Here is a 20,227-nt window from a genome sequence, read left to right on the forward strand (position 1 = left end):
CACCTGCCACAACCCAGGTGAGGCAGCTACCCTACCTTACAGGCACCCAGGTATTGCTATGGGCTCTATAGAAGTGAACAATTTTAGCTTGTTCTTATGGACCATCCATGGAATTACAGGCATTTGGTCATGCTGGTGATGAGACAGCACCCCTCCTCCATGGTGACAGGGTTGTGGCAGGGCAGTAGCAGGTTGAGGGGGAATGTGATAGCTGCATAATCTCCCCTTCTTCCTTCCTCCTCTCCTTCTCCCCCTCCTCCTCCAAATCCTCCTGGCCCTTCCCCTTCCTCCTGTGACCCTCCCCTTCCTGCTCCTCCTCTTCTTCAGGAGCAGCGGCAGCAGTAGCTACCACTGCTCCAATCCATCACAATTACAAGTGCTTCATCCTGGTGCTCAGCAATTTTCAGGTACTTTATCCAAGCAGTGGAGCCATGCTTTCATCTCACTCAGGTAAGCAGTCCGTTAATCAGTGTGTTGCAGCCGTTATTACTACTACTAACAACACTGATCACTCCTGGAGTTTTGGGGAGAGAAAGAGGAAGCAGTATGCCCTACGAAAAAGGACATGGGAATCAGGAGCCTCAAGGTCTAATACCAGCTCTGTCCCTGACCTGCAGTTTAACCTTCTGCAAGTCACTTAACCTCTCTATGCCTCAATTTACTCATCTGTAAAATGGGTATGATTCCTGCTCTCCCTACTCTTTAGATGGTGAGCCTTGAAGGGAAGAGAGGCCTTGTCTGATCTGATTACTTTGATCTGATCAGTGCTTAACACAGTTCTTGACATATAGTAGGCACACAGTAACTACCGTACTGAGTAACAGTCAGGACAGGCTTCTTTGCCTGGGTAGCCTGAGTCCCAGAGAACACTCTGGTGAAGGAACAGAAGGGCCTAGAAGCAACATAGTCTAGAGGAAAGAATATAGGCCTGCAGAGTCAGGGGACCAATGATCTAATCCCAGCTCCACCACTTGACTGCTGTGTGACATTGGGCAAGTCTCAACTTCTCTGTGACTCAGTTTCCTCATCTGTAAAATGATTCAAGAGAAGCAGCGTGGCTTAGTGCAAAGAGCATGGGCTTAGGAGTCAGAGGTTGTGGGTTTTAATCCTGGCTCCGGCACTTGTCAGCTGTGTGACTTTGGGCAAGTCACTTAACTTCTCTGTGCTTCAGTTATCTCATCTGTAAAATGGGGATTAAAGACTGTGAGCCCTACATGGGACAACCTGATTACCTTGTATCTCCCTCAGCGCTTAGAACAGTGCTTGGCACATAGTAAGCACTTAACAAATACCATTATTATTATTATTATTATTCAATACTTGCTCTCCTATTTAGACTGAGAGCCTCGGGTGGGATAGAAATTGTGTCTGACCTGATAATTTTGTATCTACTGTAGTGCTTAGTACAGTGCCTGGCACATAATAATAATGATGATGGTATTTGTTAAATGCTTACTTTGTACCAGGCATTGTACTATGTGCTGAGTGGATACAATCAGATCAAGTTGGACACAGTCCTGGTTCCATGTAAGGCTTACAGTCTCTATTCCCATTTTACAGATGAGGTATCTGAGGCACAGAAAAGTGAAGTGACTTGCCCAAGGTCACAGAGCAGACAAGTGGCAGAGTGGGATTAGAACCCATGACCTTCTGACTCCCAGGCCCATGTTCCATCCACTGCTTCTCCATAGCAAGTATGGCGAGGCATAGTTATTTTAGTAAGCGGTTAACAATTATTATTATTATTATCACAGTGCCCTCCAAACAGAACTATTGACACCCCTCTCTCCCTGCAAAGGTCACAATGAATGCTTCCTGGTTTGTACCCTTTTTCTGTAACATAGCCAGAACTGCCTTTTATCTGGGAGGCTTTGTGAGTCTGTATGGCGACCCGGCAACTTCACCTCAGGTGCCCTGTAGGCCTGTCGTTCATCTTTGCTGCTTTGAGTCCAGGCCCAGGGTTACGTCTCCCCTGGCAGTACCTGGCACTACCTCTGCAGTCTGTCATTTGCACCTACCTTCAGGACATCTCTACTTGGATGAGCACAGAACACAGCGCAAACAGGGATAGAGCACCTGGAATGCAGTATCCCTGTGCACCATGCTCAGCTCAGGAAATTGCAGGATGGCCCAGTGGCCAAATAATAATAATAATAATGATTGCATTTATTAAGCGCTTACTATGTACCAAGCACTGTTCTAAGCACTGGGGAGGTACAAAGTGATCAGGTTGTCCCGTGGGGGGCTCACAGTCTTCATCCCCATTTTGCAGATGAGGTAACTGAGGCACCGAGAAGTTAGGTGACTTGCCCAAAGTCACACAGCTGACAACTGGCGGAGCCGGGATGTGAACCCATGACCTCTGACTCCCAAGCCCGTGGTCTTTCCACTGAGCCATGCTGCTTCTCTGGAAAGAGCGTGAGCCTAGGAGTCCGAGAAGCTGGGTTCTAATCCTGGCTCCACTACATAATAATAATGGTATTTGTTAAGCGCTTACTATGTGCAAAGCACTGTTCTAAGCATTGGGGGGGATCCAAGGTGATCAGGTTGTCCCACATGGGGCTCACAGTCTTCATCCCCATTTTACAGATGAGGGAACTGAGGCACAGAGAAGTGAAGTGACTTGCCCAAAGTCACACAGCTGACAAGTGGAGGAGCCGGGATTTGAACCCATGACCCCTGACTCCCAAGCCCGTGCTCTTTCCACTGAGCCACGCTGCTTCTCTGGAAAGAGCATGAGACCAGGAGTCCAAGAAGCTGGGTTCTAATCCTGGCTCCACCACATACCTGCTGTGTGACCCTGGACAAGTCACTTAACTTTTCTGTGCCTTAGTCCCCTCATCAGGAAAATGGGGATTCAATACAATTCTCCCTCCTTAGATTGTGAGCACCATGTGGGTCCTGATTATCTTATATCAACCTCAGCACCTTGAAACAGCACTTGGCACATAGTAAGTACTTAACAAATACTACAATTATTATTATTGTTATATTATAAAGCAACAGAAAATTCATCCTCAGCTGCAAGTGCTGTGTGACTGCATGCAAATCCACACCTCAATTACCTGTCTGATGGTTTCCTTTACAGTCCTTCTTTGCTTCTTGCTCATTTAAGACAATTTGCCCCGCAAAAGGATGGGGGTTTGGAGGACCATTGTTTTGCTTACCATCTGTGGGGGAATCAAATTTGGTCTCATTTACAAATGTCGACAAGTCAGATGGCTGTGGGTAGTCCTGTTTATCTGCCTCAAGATCGACAGCCATGCAGGTCCACTTCTGATTGGTCACCGCAAGTTTTTCCTCATCGGTCGCATGAGCCACAGTGGTGATGACCGGTGGTGTTTCTGGAGTTGGCAGTGGGGTGGGATCCTGAAATGCACAAACATCTTTGCTTACTGCTATTTCTGATCCCCAAAGAGGAATCCACCCACACTCTGCTGTGTTTGCCCCATTAGCCATTCTCAATTCTCCACTGATGCCCTTGTGAGAAATAAAGCATTGATGAAACAATTTTTACACTGCCAGTATTTCATTTATTATATTCTTTTTCTGACTCATGTTTTGTAGCAAAACTGAGATCCAAGTAAAGCAGATAAACTCATCTTGTCATCATTTTTTGATGTTTGTGGAGGTAACTTGTTAGGTTTTCCAACTGCCTCCTCACTGGTCTCCCTGCCACCAGCTTCCCTCCTCTCCAGTCTATACTTCACTCTGCTGCCCTGATCCATTTTTTGTATTTGTCAAGTACTTTCCTAAGCACTGGGATAGAATTAAGTTTATCAGGTTGGGCACAGTGGCTGTCCCACCTGAGGTTTCCAGTCTAAATTGGAGGGAGGAAGCTTTAATTCCCATTTTACATTGAAGTAACTGAGGCACACAGAAGTTAAGTGACTTGATCAAGGTGACACATCAAGTAATTGGCAAATCTGGGATTAGAACCCAGATCCTTCTGATGCCCAGGCCCATGCTCTTCCCAATAGGACATGCTGTTTGTTGCTGTTCTGCCCACATCACCCCACTCCTCAATAGCCTCCATTGTTGTCCATTCCTCTTTTCATCAAGCAGAAATTCCTGACTATTGGCTTTAAGACACTCATTCAGCTCGCTCCCTTTTATCCTCACTCCTCTCCTGCTACGTCATTCCAGCTTGCCAGCTTTGTTCTTCTTAAGCCAATTCACTCGTCGTGTCTCTTCTGCCATCGACCTTTTCTCCATGTGGTCCTCCCTGCCTGGAACTCCCTCTCTCTTCAAACTGGACGGATCTCAACTCTCTCTATATTCAAAGCCTATCTGAAATTACATCTCTTCCAGGAGGCCTTCCTCAATTAAGTTCTTAATACAGTGTTCTGCATACAGTAAGTGTTCAATAAATATGATTCACTGATAATGAGGTTTGATCCCATATTAATCAACGGTGCTCAATAAATAACATTGATTGATATGGGATCAAGCCTCATTATCAGTCATAGTTATTGAGCACCTACTGTGTGCAGGGCACTATACTAAGCCCTTAGAACAGTGGAATATAACAGAGTTGGTCAAAAAGTTCCCTGTCCACAACAAGCTTACAGTCTAGTGGAGGAGGCAGAAATTAATATAAATATATAAATTACAGGTATGTATATAAATGCTGTGGAGCTGCTGGATGGGTGAGTATAAGGCACAAATCCAAGTGCAGGAGTGACACGGAAGGGAGTGGGAGAAGAGGAAATGAGGGTCTACTTGGGGAACGCCTCTTGGAGCTAATATGCTTTTAATAAGATTTTGAAGGTGGGAGAGTGATCATCTATCGGTTATGAAGACAGAGGGCATTCCAGGCCACAGTCAGGATGTGGGTAAGAGGTTGGTAACAAGGTAGATGAGAACGAAGTATAGTGAGTAGGTTGGCATTAGAGGAGTTAAGTGGATGGGGTGAGTGGCAGTAGGAAAGCAGCAAGATAAGCTTGGAGGGCAAGTTAGTAAAGTGCTTTAAAGCAGATAGTAAGGAGTTTCTGTCTGATGCAGAAGTGGATAGGCAACTTGAGGAGTGGTGAAAAATGGAATGAACATTTTTTAAAAAAAAAACTGGATATAAGAATGAAATATGGACTGGAGTGGACAGTGTCAGGAAGTAGGGAGATCAGCAAGGAGGCTGATGCAGTAATCAAGGGGGGATAGGATAAGTATTTGGATTAATGTGGTAGCACTTTGGATGGAGAGGAAAGGGCATATTTTAGAAATGCTGTGAAGGTTGAAGCAACAGGATTTGGTGACAGATCGAATATGTGGGTTGAATGAAAGAGATGAGTTGAGGATAATACCAAGGTTACGGGTTTGTGAGGCAGGGAGGATGGCCTTCAGTGACAGTAAAGTCAGAAGAAGGAAAGAGTTTGGGTGGGAAGGTGAGTTCAATTTTGGACATGCTAAGTTTGAGGTATTGGCAGGACATCCAAGTAGAGATGTCCTGAAGGCAGGAGCAAATGAGAGACTACAGAGAAGAGAGAAAGAAGGAGTGGAGATGTAGATTTGGGTACCATCTGCATAGAGGTGGTAGTTGAAACCATGGGAGTAAATGGGTTCTCCAAGGGTGTGGGTGTAGATGGAGAATATAAGGGGATCCAGAAATGATCCTTGAGGGATTCCCACAGTCAGGTGGTGGGAGGCAGAGGAGGAGCCCATGTCAGAGACAGAATGAGTGGCCAGAAAGATTGGAGGAGAACCAGGGAAGGACAGTATCAGGTGAAGCCAAAGTTAGACATTTTTTCCAGGAGAAGGGGGTGGTCCACAGTGTCAAAGGCAGTTGAGAGGTTGAGGATGATTAGGATGGAGAAGAGGCCATTGGATTTAATGAGAAGTCATTGATGAACTTGGAGAGGACAATATCCATGGAGTGGAAAGGCAGAATCCAGGATGTTGAATATACAGTTGGAGGAGAGGAAATGGTTGCATCAGATGTAAATAAATCTCTCAAGATGTTTGAAAGGGATGGTAAGAGGGAGATGGGGTGATAACTGGAGGGGGCTATGGGTAAAGGATGGGTTTTTTTTAGGATAAGGGAGACATGAGCATGCTTGAAAGCAGGGAGGGGCAAGTGCTTTGATACAATGCAAAGCAGTGGGGTCAGGTGCAAGTGGAGGGTCAGATTTTGAGAGAAGGCAAGAGATCTCCTTTTTAGATTCTGCTGGAAAAGATGGGAGAGTTGAAGAAGGAGCAGGAGGAAGGAGGGGCTGGGGAGGAAAACAGGAGATTCTAGGGAGATCACTCCTGATGATTTCAATTTTCCCAATAAAGTACATGATCAGGAATTTGGGGGCAAGTGATGAGGTGGTGGGGGGACAGATGGTTTGAGGAGAGAGTTAAACGTCTGAAGCCATAGGTGGGGTCAATGGGCAAGGGAGTCATTCATTCATTCATTCATTCAATCATATTTATTGAGCGCTTACTATGTGCAGAGCACTGTACTAAGCGCTTGGGAAGTACAAGTTGGCAACATCTAGAGATGGTCCTTACCCAACAGTGGGCTCACAGTCTAGCAGGGGGAGACGGACAACAAGACAAAAAATATTAACAAAATGAAATAAATAGAATAGTAAATATGTACGAGCAAAACAGAGTAATCAATCTGTACAAACATATATACAGGTGCTGTGGGGAGGGGAAGGAGGTAGGGCAAGGGGGATTCATTCATTCAATCGTATTTATTGAGTGCTTACTGTGCACAGAGCACTGTACTAAGCGCTTGGGAAGTACAAGTTGGCAACATCTAGAGACGGCCCCTACCCAACAGCGGGCTCACAATCTAGAAGGAGGAGATGGACAACAAAACAAAACATATTAACAAAATAAAATAAATAGAATAGTAAATATGTATGAGCAAAATAGAGTAATCAATATGTACAAACATATACAAACAAAACAAAACATATTAACAAAATAAAATAAATAGAATAAATATGTACAAATAAAATAAGTAAATAAATAGAGTAATAAGTACGTACAAACATATATACATATATACAGGTGCTGTGGGGAGGGGAAGGAGGTAGGGTGGGGGGGATTCATTCATTCAATCGTACTTATTGAGTGCTTACTATGTGCTTCGAAAAATAATGTTGTAAGCAGAGGACAGGGAAGAGTAAAGCAGGCAAGGATGAACTGACAGTGGATGAGGTTGGCCTGATATCTGGGTATTCGCAAACAGCATTCTGCCGCTCATGCACAGGAGCAAAGAAAATGGACTGTGGAGGTCATCCAGGTCTGTGGGTTAGTGGTACAAGATCGATGAAGGAATAGGGAAACGAATGAGTTGACGCCAGTAGGGAGGGTGGTGTTGAGAGTGTCAGTATGGTTGTCAAGGGAAGGTAGTTTGGGTATGGAAACTAAATGGGGCATAACCCCAAATCAGAGCTCTGTGAGCTCTTCACCCCCTGCTAGGCCCTCAGTTGGTTTAACAGAGGAACTCAAAGGAGTAGGTATTCAGGTAAAATGACAAAATGGGATTCCAAAATTTCAGAGACAAAAGAGCTTCATTCTTACCCAGAGCAGCTCAGTTTTTCTCAGTGAAAACCTGTCCTTGGAGTTGTCTCATGATGATTTTGCTGGCTGTACCAATCTATACTCCTTGTGAACTTCAGCACCATTTTGATGAATCCTTTTCTCACTGGCATATCACTCATTCATTTGCTTAGTTTCATTTATCTACATTGACCTAATGAACTTTGGTGTTCTAAATTACATCATATTACTTAGTAAGGGATTGTTGCTAGGATGAACCCACTGCCTGTGAATTCCAGCACCAGTTTATGAGTCCTTTAATCTCTGGAGTATCACTCTTATTCATTTGCTTAGTTTCATTTACCTAAATTGATTTAATGAACGTTGGTGTTTTAAAGTATATCATATTACTTAGTAAGGGATTCTTACTAGGATGGAATCCACTGCCTGCAAGCTCCAGCACCAGTTTAATGAGTCCTTTTCTTATTGATTTGCTTAGTTTTGTCATTCTTAATTGATATAATAAACATTGGGATTTCAAAGGACTTCACATGTGATTCCTACCCGGTTAGATTCCATTACCACAGGAGTTTCGGCAAGCAGAAAGTATCAAAGGGCTGGAGAACATTTTGGATAAATCTATGGACAAGACATTCATAACATATTAGTAGAGGGGAAAAAACAGGACTAGAGAAGGTAGATTCTAGTCAACCCTGATGGATGTAAGGATGAGGGAGTGAAAAGAGTGAGAGGAGTGAGGAGAGTGAAGGGAACGAGAGTGGTGAGAGAAGTTAGTGGAGTGAGAGGATGGGAGGAATGAAGGGAGTGAGGGGAGTTGGAGTGAGGGTATGAAAGGAGTGAGGGGCATGAGGGATGTGAGGCATAAAGGGAGATGGGGAGAGAGGGGAAATATGGGAGTGACTGGTGTGAGGGGAGAGAAGGGAGTGAAGAGAGGAAGGGGAGTAAGGAGTTTGGAGGGTGTGAGGAGTGTAAGGGGATAAAGGAGAGAGGGAGTGAGAGGATGTGGTGGGGGTGAGGGGTTTGAGGGGAGTGAGAGCTTCGAGAAAAGTGAGGGGAGTGAGGCGAGAGAAAGGAGGTGAGGGAAGGAAGTGAGGGATGCGAAAGGGCTATGAGGGGAGTGAGAAGGGAGTGAGAGGGCTGAGAGGTGTGTGAGGGGACTGAGGGATATGAGGGATGTGAGAGACATGAGGGAAGTGAGGGATGTGAGGGGTTTGAGGGGAGTGAGGGGAGTGGGAGGAGTGAGGGGTGAGGAGATTGAGGGGTGTGAGGGGAGTGAGAGGAGTGAAGACTGTGAGGGGTGTGCGACTCAGTGCCAATTACCTATTGAAAGGCTGACAGGTAGGGACTGGGGAATGGTTACAAGAGTGTTACTATTTACCAGCACAGTTGTTCCTTAATATGTCCTTACCCCACAAATTGAGTCCCCAGAATCACAGCTTTCAGGATCTATTCAGGTTCACAGATTGTCTCTGTTGTTGGCCAAGAGGGCCAGAGCCCTGCCCTCAGTTGTGGCACCATAGTTAGCCTGGATCCATCTCCTGCTCTTTTAACTCCTCTCGGCTGTGGGCAGGGAACATGTTCCCCAACTCTGTTGTACTGTACTCTCCCAAACACTTGGTACAGTGCTCTTCATGTAGCAAGCACTCAATAAATACCACTAATTAACTTATTCTAACACCAAGTTACTTATTTTGCCTCAATCTTGTTTCTCTTGTTGTTGACCCCTTGCCCACATCCTCCCTCCTGTTTGGAACTTCCTCTATCTTCACATACAGCAAATTTAAAAAAAGTCCTACTTAAACAGAACTCATCTTCTCACTTGAGCATGTCCCCAAGGTCAACCCTGTAGGTAACAACACCATTCTTGATTCTCTAATCCCGACTCCACCACTTGTCTTCTGTGTGACTTTGGGCAAGTCACTTAACTTCTCTGTGCCTCAGTTACCTCATCTGTAAAACGGGGATTAAGACTATGAGCCCCACATGGGACAATGTAATCACCTTGTATCCCCCACCAGCACTTAGAACAGTGCTTTGCATATAGTAAGCACTTAACAAATACTATCATTGTTATTATTATTATTATCCCTGTCTCATAAGCCTGTGACCTTGGCATTATTTTTGACTAATCTCTTTCATTTAATCCACACATTCAACCTGTCATGAAATCCTGTCCATTCTACCTTCACAATATCTCTAGAATTCATTCTTTCCTCTCTGTCCAAACTGCTACCACACTGATCTAAGGACTTACAATTTCCCACTTTGACCACTGCATCACCTTCCTCACTGACCTTATTTCCTGCCTCCCCAACTCCAGTCAGTCAGTCAATCATATTTATTGAGCACTTACTGTGTACAAAGCATTGTATTAAGCACATAGGAGAGTACCATGTAGCAATGTAGTTTTGTTGTTGAACTGTACTTTCCAAGCACTTAGTACAGTGCTCTGCACACAGTAAGTGCTCAATAAATATGATTGAATGAATGAATGAATGAATTAACAGACACATTCACTGCCCACAGCAAGCTTACAGTCTATAGTCTACAGTCCATATTTCACTTTGCTATTTGGATTATTTTTCTGAGAAACCATTCATTCCACATCTCCTCACTCCTCAAGAACCCCCAAATGTTGCCAGTCCACCACTGCATCACACGGAAACTCCTAACCACTGGCTTTAAGGCACTCAACTGGCTCTTTCCCTCCTACCTTACCTCACTGATCTCCCACTACAACCCAATCCACACACTTCTAACACCAACCTGCTCTCTGTACTTTGATCTCATATATCTTGCTGCTGATCTCTTGCTCGTGTCCTTTCCTGTGACCTGAAATTCCTTCCTCCTCCATATCTGACAGTCAATTGCTCTCCACACCTTCAAAACCTTCCTAAAATCACATTTCCTCCAAGCAGCCTTCCCTAAGCCCTCATTTTCCCTAGCCACTCTCCCCTATTTGTCACCTCTGCACTAGACTTGAACGCACTAAATAGTTTGATACTCACCCCAGCCCTACAGCACTTTTGAAAATATCTTTAATTTTACTATTTCCCCTTCCTGTAACTTATTTTAATTTCTCTCTTCTCCCGAAGACTGTAAACTGCTGGTGGGCAGGGACTGTATCTACCAACTCTATTGTATTGCCCTTTCCCAAGTTCAGTGCTCTACGCAGACTGAGCATTCCTTTCCTTGACTGAGCCCTCCCCTCCTCTTCTCTCAGTCCCTTCTGTGCTGCTCATACGTGCTCCTTCATTCATCCTCTCTCTCTTCCCCATGACACTTATGTATATATCTGTAACTTATTTATTTTTCTATTAATTTACTAATATTAAGTCTTTCTCCCCCTCTAGACTGTGAGCTCACTGTGGGCAGGGAATGTGTTTGATGTCATACCGTACTCTACCAAGTGCTTAGTACAGTGCTTTGCACACAGTGTGACTAATAATAGTAAGTGCTCAGTAAACACCATAAACTGATTAAATAATATCAGTTTCCTGCCCAAACTCCCCCTCTGCACCCTATTCTCCCTCTCCTCTGGGTCACTTGTGTGCTTGGGTCCATCAGTGAATACCCAGTAAGCTCGCTGATATTCTCACCCTATCCTCACCCTCCAAGTGATACTATTGCCTCCCCTCTGTAATTTATTTCAATGTCTGTCTCCCCCACTAGACTGTAAACTACCTGAGGGCTGGGATCATGCCTACCAACCATATTATATTCTCCCAACTGCTTAGAACAGTGCTCTGAACACAGTAAGAGCTCAATAAATATCCATGATTGATGATTGAAATATCGGCTCCTCCACACATCCTGGGTGCCACTTAGAGATAGAGAGCCAAAGGCTGAAGGGAGGCAGCAGGGCCCAGAATGTTATTTCTTATGGCTTGCTTTAAAATAGCAAAGACATTCCCACCAGGCTCTTACTTCAAAAGGAAAGCCTGAATTTCCTTTAAGATCATACCCAAACCGATTTTCAAGTGAGAGTTTGATCAAATTTCAGGACACCAAGACATTTTTTAAAAGAGAACGTAAGCATGATTTCTAGTGGATGGCTTAAAACAGTGAGACCCATTTCAGCTCTCCCCCAGGTGAGAAAACAGCATGATAAGTATCAAAACAGCAGTGTACCTGTGAAGGTGGGTCAGAGAGAGGAGACCGTTTTGGAGATTTTTTCACCCTAAATGTATCACTGGAAACAAAATTGAAAACGTAAATACAACATACAAAGAAGTACCATAAACAGCAGTACTATTAGTGTAGCATTCAGAGCAAAAGAAAAGATCACCATCTCTGCTAGCCTGTCTTGAGACCCTTTAATTTGCACCAGCAGCAATGAAATTGATGCTAACTCCAAACAATCTGGCTTTTAGATTGTATTTTTACATGGCTTGCAAAGAGAGCAAAATCCATCAAAGGGTCAAATCTTTCTGATATCCCTTTTATCCCTAATAATGTGCAGATATCAAATTGATCTAAATGAGTGACCATTTAGATCATTTAGACCATGAGTGACAAAACTAATATTTTGGCATCAAATTCATTTATCTGACAAAATATGCTTAATTTACTCTGGGGAAGGTCCTCTTATTTTCTTATCAATTGGCTTCCCTCTAGACTATAAGCTTCTTGTGGGCAGGGAACATGTCTACCAGCTCTGTTACACTGAACTCTCCCAAGCATTGAATAATAATAATAGTAATACAATAATGATGGTATTTGTTAAACACTTACTATTTGCCAGGCAGCACACTAAACACTGGGGTGGATATAAATGAATCAAATTGGACACAGTCCCTATCCCATGTGGAGCTCACAGTCTCAATCCCCATTTTACAGGTGAGGAAATTGAAGCACAGAGAAGTGGTGAGTTGCCCATGGTGATAGTGGATAGTGGATAGAGCACAGGCCTGGGATTCAGAAGGACCTTGGGTTCTAATCACAGCTCTGCCACTTGTCTGCTGTGTGACCTTGGACAAGTCACTTCACTTCTCTGTGCCTCAGTTACCTCATCTGTAAAATGGATATTAAGATTGTGAGCCCCATGTGGGACAGGAACTTTGTCCAACACAATTTGCCTATAGCTACCCCAGCACTTAGTACAATGCCTGGCACATAGTAAGCATATAATGAATGTTATCATTATCATTATTATTGTTATTTATTTCAATTAAATGTTCTGGAGGCCAGGAATTACAGAGGGACAGGCTGGAGCTAAACGTAACTGAATATAATGCCAGAAACACCTATTCTAGGTCATGCCTGCCTAGACCTGGCTGTTTCTGAATGAATCACCTAGTGGAACTGTCTTTAGGACCCAAATCTACCTGGAGAAACCCATTTTTAGGTTCAGGTTATGTGGAAGGGGTGGAATTCTCTGTCACAATGAATATCCATACACTACTAGTCTCCCAGTCCTCCACCATAGCCCAGGATCAGGACACTCATTAATTGGCAGGGAGTATTTTTGGCATTTCCAGCCTCTGGACCTGTCCCTCCACTCTCCTGCTCTCCTGGGAAGCTAAGAGAAGCCAGTTCTCAGAAGTAGTGGGCTGGTGGTTGTAGGGTTGAGGGGAACAGCTCAAAGCCTTCAGTGCACCAGGCAGCAGCTGCTTTCAGGGAAATTCTCAGGCACTCAAGTGAGATACAGAAAAAACAGTTTTAGATGAAAAACCTACATTTACCTGGCTGGAGTCTATTAATTAGTGTTGGGATGCTGCACGTTGATCAAAATAATTCTCACTACTGTAAGGTGACAAATGAGGCAAGTTTCTTGAAGCCACTAAAAAGCTATAGATTTTAGAGCGTGGTTTCCACCTTCCGGGAGTGGGGTCACCTATGCAAAAATGGCCAGGATGTCTCACTGAATAACTGGAATTGGCAGTTACATTTCCTTCCTGGGGTAATCACAAACTCTGCCTCTCTAGAAGGAGATTCTTGCCTGGCCTAGATAAAAGTCTACCTGAAGGCTGAGCCTTTAGCCCTTTTCCCCCCTTAAATATATCAGGCTCAACAAGAACGTAAAAACAAGTATTCAACTTTGAAATTTCCTATTCTAAGGCAGAACACAACAACAGTTTAGAGTTTAGTCTGTGTAACAGACATATTCCCCAAACAGTAAATAAGGGGGGTGTGGGGGGTGTGTGTAGTGTGTGTGTAGTGTGTGTGTGTGTGTGTGTGTGTGTGTGTTTCCGGCCTAAATGTTATTGATTTGTATAATGAACAGATCCAAAATCCCTGGTGTAAAAGAGATCCAGATAGACCCACCACTCTATGCCAGCTATGCTAGTGCTGGGCAAAACTGCCAGATGCTTGGTCTCAACCACTTTGATTTACATCATAAGAAGGAGGAAATGGAGAACCAGCCTGCAGTTTTACCACATCTGCGGCTTTCAATGGCGTTATCTTGGCTAGGATCCAGAATAGCAGGAAGGTTTAGAGTTGGTAAACTCTGCCTTGCCCAATGACTGACAAAGCAGTAGTTTGTGGTTTTGTTTTCTTTTTACAGTGAAGCATGTCAATGAACAACCCAAATCAAAGGATTATACTACAATGGAAGAAACAAGCATTTTGGTGCAGGTCAGGGAGAAGAGGAGTGAGGCTGTTAATTACTTTAACATCCATGTACTTCACATTATCAGGAATCCAGTTCTTTCCACTTTGTGTTCCTCAACTATAAATTTGGTGTAGATTTGTAATTGTTGTAATTTTTGTAATTTTAATGCTCTATAATAGATTTTTTTGCTAGACAAAGACTGATCATTATTTAATTTAAGTTCATTTTAAAAGACATGGTGCTAAAGAAGGCCACCTCCCCTTCAATTTATAAATTATAAATAAATAATACATAAATTTAAATTGACTGTAATGAAAACAAAAATGAAAATAAAACGTGTTAGTTCAAATGGGGATTCCTTATGTAAGGATAAAAAAAGACTTTCACTCTCGACAGGCAGTCAGGCATTGAATAATTGTTTACATAACCAGGCAGTTTCACTTAACAATAATCACCAGAAATAACCAAAAAATGACCTTCGCTACATACCCCAATATTCCCAAACATGCCACAGAAATACAAACGTTGCAGCAGTCTTATGAAACAAAAAGAGAATGAAAGCCTGAACCTCCCTATCCCACATTCCTACAGGACAAGTTTTAGCACAAAAGGCAGATTCATAAATTTTACTTACAACAAAGAACAGACAGACATCACATCTTCTACCATCCTAAGACAAAGAAGACAAAGAAAAAGAGAGACAGACAGAAGGAACTGACAAAAAAGATAAATCTACAGACAACTGGTTATCAATGTGCTGGTTAAAATAACTGTGCTCTCTGGACCCCACTGAAAGTATTTTCAAAGCCCTCAGTGAGAAGTGAGGGCTGCCTGGGAATTGGCAAAGCCACCTCATTTGACTCCACGTTATGTTTTGCCAAAAATCATCTTGAAAATCGTCATTCCACAGTAATGTTTCCCAAGCCAGGACTCTCCAGTTCCACGGTTATTATCACTTGAGCCTGAACTGCTAGACCCACTCTGCTTCATACAGTTGAACTGTTCAAGTGGATCATGGGGTTACTAAAGGGCAATGTGAAACAAAAGCTGTTTAGTCAAATAAAAAATGATGGCTACATTTGATATCCCTTGATTAGAAACTACTGTTCATTACCTCTGGGAATGAAAGATGCTGTTGGATGAGTTGCACTTTTAAATTAGCTTAATGCCTTCCTTTCTATTTGGATTCATTACAAATTTCAAAAATTCATTAGACATTATTTCAAAGGATTATCCTGATACTGATTTTAAATGATTCTTTCAGGGAAAGATTACTAGATTTAGAAAACATCACTCCCTGTTCCTGGCTCCCCCTTCTGTTCTCACTCCCCCTAGCTCTCATTGAATGAATCTGAAAGGGATCAATGGTATTGCTGAGTTCAGTCCTCTATGACAGTTTGGCTAGTTCCTAAGTACTAAATGTCTTAGGGGGAGGGGAGGAGCTTTTAGATTTGAACAGGCCACCCCTTGCCTATTCATAATTAAACACTGAGAGGGCAGCTCCTGGTTTTGGATCAGGGATGATTAGTCAATTTGGTCACTTCAGGAAAACGAGGCTGTAAAGAGGAAAAAGCCTTTGGTTGGAAAACAGTAGTAAGTTTTTGTCTAGGATTCTACTAATGCGCCATCCAGGGTAAGACTTTTGCTCCTGGATTGCCCTGCACCTCTCAGAGGTTGTCCTCCTTCCTTCCAGAACTCAAAAGATGAACCATAGTTTCAATTCAAAACTAAAGCAGGCAGTCCATCAGCCATGTGATTATTTAAGGAGGATATGTAATTTTTTTAAAGGTCCCATAGAGTTTGGAGGGATTGAAATGACTTTCCTCCTCTGGAGGATTTCCTCCTTCAGAACTCTTGTCTGATCAAGAACAATTGATGCATCTTGATCCTGCAGAGAAATTGACTCTAGGGTTAGTGACTTGCATGCATTTGCTCTGTCTCATTGCTGCCAGTAATGCTATCACTAGGGCACAAGTGGTCACATATAAATATGTAGGCATAAGAAGTAGAATGGCCTGGGCCTGGAAGACAGAGGAACTGCGTTCTAATTTCTGCTCTGACACTTGCCTGCTGTGCGTGATCTTGAGCAAGTCACTTTAACTACTCTGTACCTCCATTTCTTCATCTGTTCACCTGTTCACCCATCTACTTATACTGCAGGCCCTTGTGTAGGATAGGCATTAACTCCTCACTCTCAGCTTCAAGGCTCTCCAACACCTCACCCCCTCCTACCTCACCTCCCTTCTCTCCTTCTACAGCCCAGCCTGCACCCTCCGCTCCTCTGCAGGTAACCTCATCACTGTACCTTGTTCTCGCCTGTCCCGCCGTCGACCCCTGGCCCACATCCTTCTCCTGGCCTGCTCTCCCTCCACACATCCGTCAAGCTAGCTCTCTTCCTCTCTTCAAAGCCCTACTGAGAGCTCACCTCCTCCAGGGGGCCTTCCCAGACTGAGCCCCCTTTTTCCTCTCCTCCTTCCCCTCCCCACAGATTTGTACAGATTTATTACTCTATTTATTTTACTTGTACATATTTACTATTTATTTTGTTAATTATGTGCATATAGCTTTAATTCTATTTGTTCTGACGATTGACACCTGTCTACATGTTTTGTTTTGTTGCCTGTTTCCCCCTTCTCGACTGTGAGCCTGTTGCTGGGTAGGGACCGTCTCTGTATGTTTCCGACCTGTACTTCCCAAGCGCTTAGTACAGTACTCTGCACACAGTAAGTGCTCAATAAATACAATTGAATGAATGAATGAATGAACCTGATTACCGTGTATTTACCCCACTGCTTAGTACAGTTGTTGTCACAAAGTAAGCACTTAACAAATATAATTATTATTTTTAGGCAGGGGTATGACTCATTGTGGATTGCATACATGGTCTTTGTCTACATTAGCTAGCAAGAAGCAAAACTGAAACTAGAACCCAGGTCTTCTAGTTACCACTAGACCAACAGAAGAGCTGAACTGGAGAGAAACACTGTTGGTCACAATAATCAAAAGAGGGTTGAGGGTGAATTAGAGTTTGCCAGAATAAAGGCTCTGCTCTGGCACACCACCCCAGAGGAAGATAAAATGCCTCATCTTTTGCCGTTCTCTGTGTACAATTCCCAAGACAAGCTCTATCTACCTATAAAATGGAGAGGAATTGCTGTAAAATAATTAATAGTATTTTAAAGAACCATTCAACACCATATTTATTGTTTTCTAACCATTCAAAAATTGAATTTTCATAGAAAGTAGTTGAAATGGAGAGAACCATTCTAGATTCCAGTGTGACATGCACTTTTTTGCAGGAGCTACGGGAGTTTATGATCTATACATATCCAACATCTGGTATTTGACCCTTCAGGTTTGACAGAACAAAGAATTTGGAGACAGAGACCTCCTAAAGCAATACTTTTGAAAATTTAAGCTGACAGCTGCTTATCTCCTGATCTCCTGGAGATCTCCTGATAAGTGATTTTTAGTTTGGGATTCTTAATTCTGCCCCTGTGACAAAAAGGGAAGAAATATCTTGCCTGAATAATGACACATTTACTAATCTAGCATTTTTCTCAGGATTGGTTCCAGATTCCATATCTGTCTCAGAATCCAAAATTGAGTTTAATCTTTAACTTACGTCTTTAGGGGAGTCTTCTTTTTCTTTGCTGGCTTGTTTAGATTGTCCCCTTCCATTCCATTTGTTTCACTGGCATTAGCCGAGATCTCGAAAGAAGCTGGAGATTTAGAAGGTGAGCTAGATATTTTAGAAGAAGACTTGAATGGGTCAATAGAGTCATCACAGGTGTTTGGATCAAAACTGTATGTTTGTTGGGGCAACTTGGGAGACTCTTGCATTTTTGTTGTGGAAGAGAAAGGGTTGAAATTGGGATCATCCCATTTGTCAATATCAAAGGTGTAGGAGCCTTTGGAGACAGGGATATCATTGGGTTCTGCAGGAGATTTGGTGGGAGAATTAGGAGTGTTGTCCAGCTTTTCCACTATTTTTTTAGGCTTTGGCCTCCTCAGAGGCATTTTGGCAACTGGCTTTTTACCAATCTTTTTGGGAGGAGGAGGGCTTTCCTGTGACCCTTCACAATTATCTTTGTCCTCCGAATAATCAAATTCTAACCTCACTGCAAGACCCTTAGGCGGAGATCGTTCCTGCCCCCCCGTGTCAGGTGGGGTCACCTCCACAGCTTTGGGGGCCGTAGAAAGAGGAGATGTCTTCTTCCCAACTGGAGGGGAGTTCTGCACTTTGCTTTCCCCGATACCTAAGGAACTGGCCCTTTCCACACTAGCAGGCTCTAATGGGTTTGCTGTCCCAGGCCCCACTGTGGGATCTGAGTTGTCCTCGGAAACTTCTGGGGGTCCAGAACTTTCTCCCTTAGATGATTCGTCCTTGGTCTCTGACTCTAATTTTCCCTCAATGGGATCAGGAGGTTCTGGGGCCCCGAGAGTTGGGTCTGGCTGAGTTTCTTTCACTTGAGGTGTTTCTGGGGCTTTCTTTGTGGCTGGCTTCTTCTTTAAAGATGGAGGTCTGGGCTTTTTGGATCTCTTCAGGGTACTTGAGGCACTGCTTGATCCAGTGCTGTAAGTATCTGCTGTTAGAGCCACGGTCTCGTTGTTTCCCAAATAGGAAACCCCATCAAAGTCACTCGCTTGCAAACTGAGGGAACGGGATAGTGTTGATCTGGAAACGGGGACAGAATCCGTGGATTTCCTTCGCACATTCACTTTGGGTTCCCAGTTCTTGGCATCAGGGGAGCTGGGTTCCAAAGTCTGAAAAGTATCTATCAACTCAATGTTGTCAAAGTCCAAGTTGTAAGTCCCACTGCTGGCTATTGGCTTATCTTCATCAAAGACAGTGGAAAATGAGTGTGAGGGAGGACGGAACGGACTTCCTTCCAATGATTCATTTTGTGGTACATCTGGGATGAAAATAGTCTCAGAACCAAATCCTGTGGGAAGAGAAACCAGAAAATCAGTAGAGAAGTCAGAGAACACTGAACATTCCATTGTTTCCCTTATCCACAATTCTAGGTTTTAAAAGTGGGAGTGGGTTGGGGGGTGGGGAGGAGCAAGAGAGAACAGCCAAGAGAGGGGGAGGAAAAGGGAGGAGGAGAGATGATGAGGGATGAAGGAAACACAAGGGTTTTCCATAAAGAGGCAAAAAAATCAAAGTGGCTTTGGCTCAGGAGCTGGTTTGATCTCTGTGTGTGTCTGCTACCGAGTTATTCAAAGATTTTGACATCCTTGGAGGTCTTAAATAAGCTTATTAAAATGTCCTAGAGATGGATAGGGATCAATCCATAAAAGCAAGTCCTGTGATATGATTAGAAAGTTATAAAACTGCACAGGATCCCATTATGAAAGGGAAGTAGAAACGACTGAATGCCTCTGAAACAGTCATTCATGTCTCAAGCAGTCTTCCAGGAAGAACCACTTTGGAACCACAGTGATTTCTCAATTAAGTAGGAACCTCCACTTGTGCATTTTAAGTTTATTTTCAAAGAGCGATACACATGGTGACTCGTTAGATCCTTGGCCTTTTCTCCAGTGCTCCACATGTTTTTTTCTCTTAACAATAATAATGGTGTTAAGTGCAACCAGATTGTCTCACATGGGGCTTATAGCCTCAGTCCCCATTTTGCAGATGAGGGAACTGAGGCCCAGAGAAGTGAAGTGACTTGCCCAAGGTCACACAACAGACAAGTGGGGGTGCTGGGATTGGAACCCAGGCCCTCTGACTCCCAGGCCTGGGGTTCTTTCCACTAGGCAACACTGCTTCCCAAAACACAGTGATCTCTTTTTACAAATATGAAATGTAGCAAAATTCTTGAAAAATATGAGAAAACCTTCCAGCTCTTGTCTATAGAAAAAACACTGTTTAAGGAGAATACAGAGAAAGAAAATACTGCATATGTTGAACTCTTTCCTATCCCCCAGTAACACAAACTGATGGTTGGTAAAGCCAACAGACTGAATTCAAAGACCTTTAAAAGACTTTGCTCCAATATAGCAATGACAGCATTAATTATATAGGAGAACTGTGGAAGGATGCACACTGAATTTGCACTGTACAATAAGTACAAACAACAAACAAGATCTCCCTAAATCTTTACAAAAATTGAGTGAGTTTGACATGAGCATACAATCCCTTTTCACTTATTTCTATCAATAATGGAAATG

The 20,227-nt window shown here is 43.3% G+C and overlaps 1 protein-coding gene across 3 annotated transcripts in view; it reads right to left on the minus strand.

The window, feature by feature from the left end:
- TACC2 (transforming acidic coiled-coil containing protein 2) overlaps positions 1-20,227 on the minus strand; it is a 316,371-nt gene that overhangs the window by 44,781 nt on the left and 251,363 nt on the right. For 2 of the 3 annotated variants that reach the window (XM_038757663.1, XM_038757662.1), the window contains exons 9-11: positions 17,676-18,996; positions 11,626-11,686; positions 3,168-3,369 (exon numbers count right to left, since the gene is read on the minus strand). In XM_038757663.1, coding sequence (XP_038613591.1) covers positions 3,168-3,369; positions 11,626-11,686; positions 17,676-18,996 — 1,584 coding nt within the window. Of the gene's footprint in view, positions 1-3,167; positions 3,370-11,625; positions 11,687-14,684; positions 14,721-17,675; positions 18,997-20,227 lie in introns of all 3 variants that reach the window. The other variant, XM_038757664.1, reaches the window with a different exon arrangement.

Source organism: Tachyglossus aculeatus, chromosome 16 (genome assembly GCF_015852505.1).
Source record: "Tachyglossus aculeatus isolate mTacAcu1 chromosome 16, mTacAcu1.pri, whole genome shotgun sequence".
Taxonomy (NCBI): domain Eukaryota; kingdom Metazoa; phylum Chordata; class Mammalia; order Monotremata; family Tachyglossidae; genus Tachyglossus; species Tachyglossus aculeatus.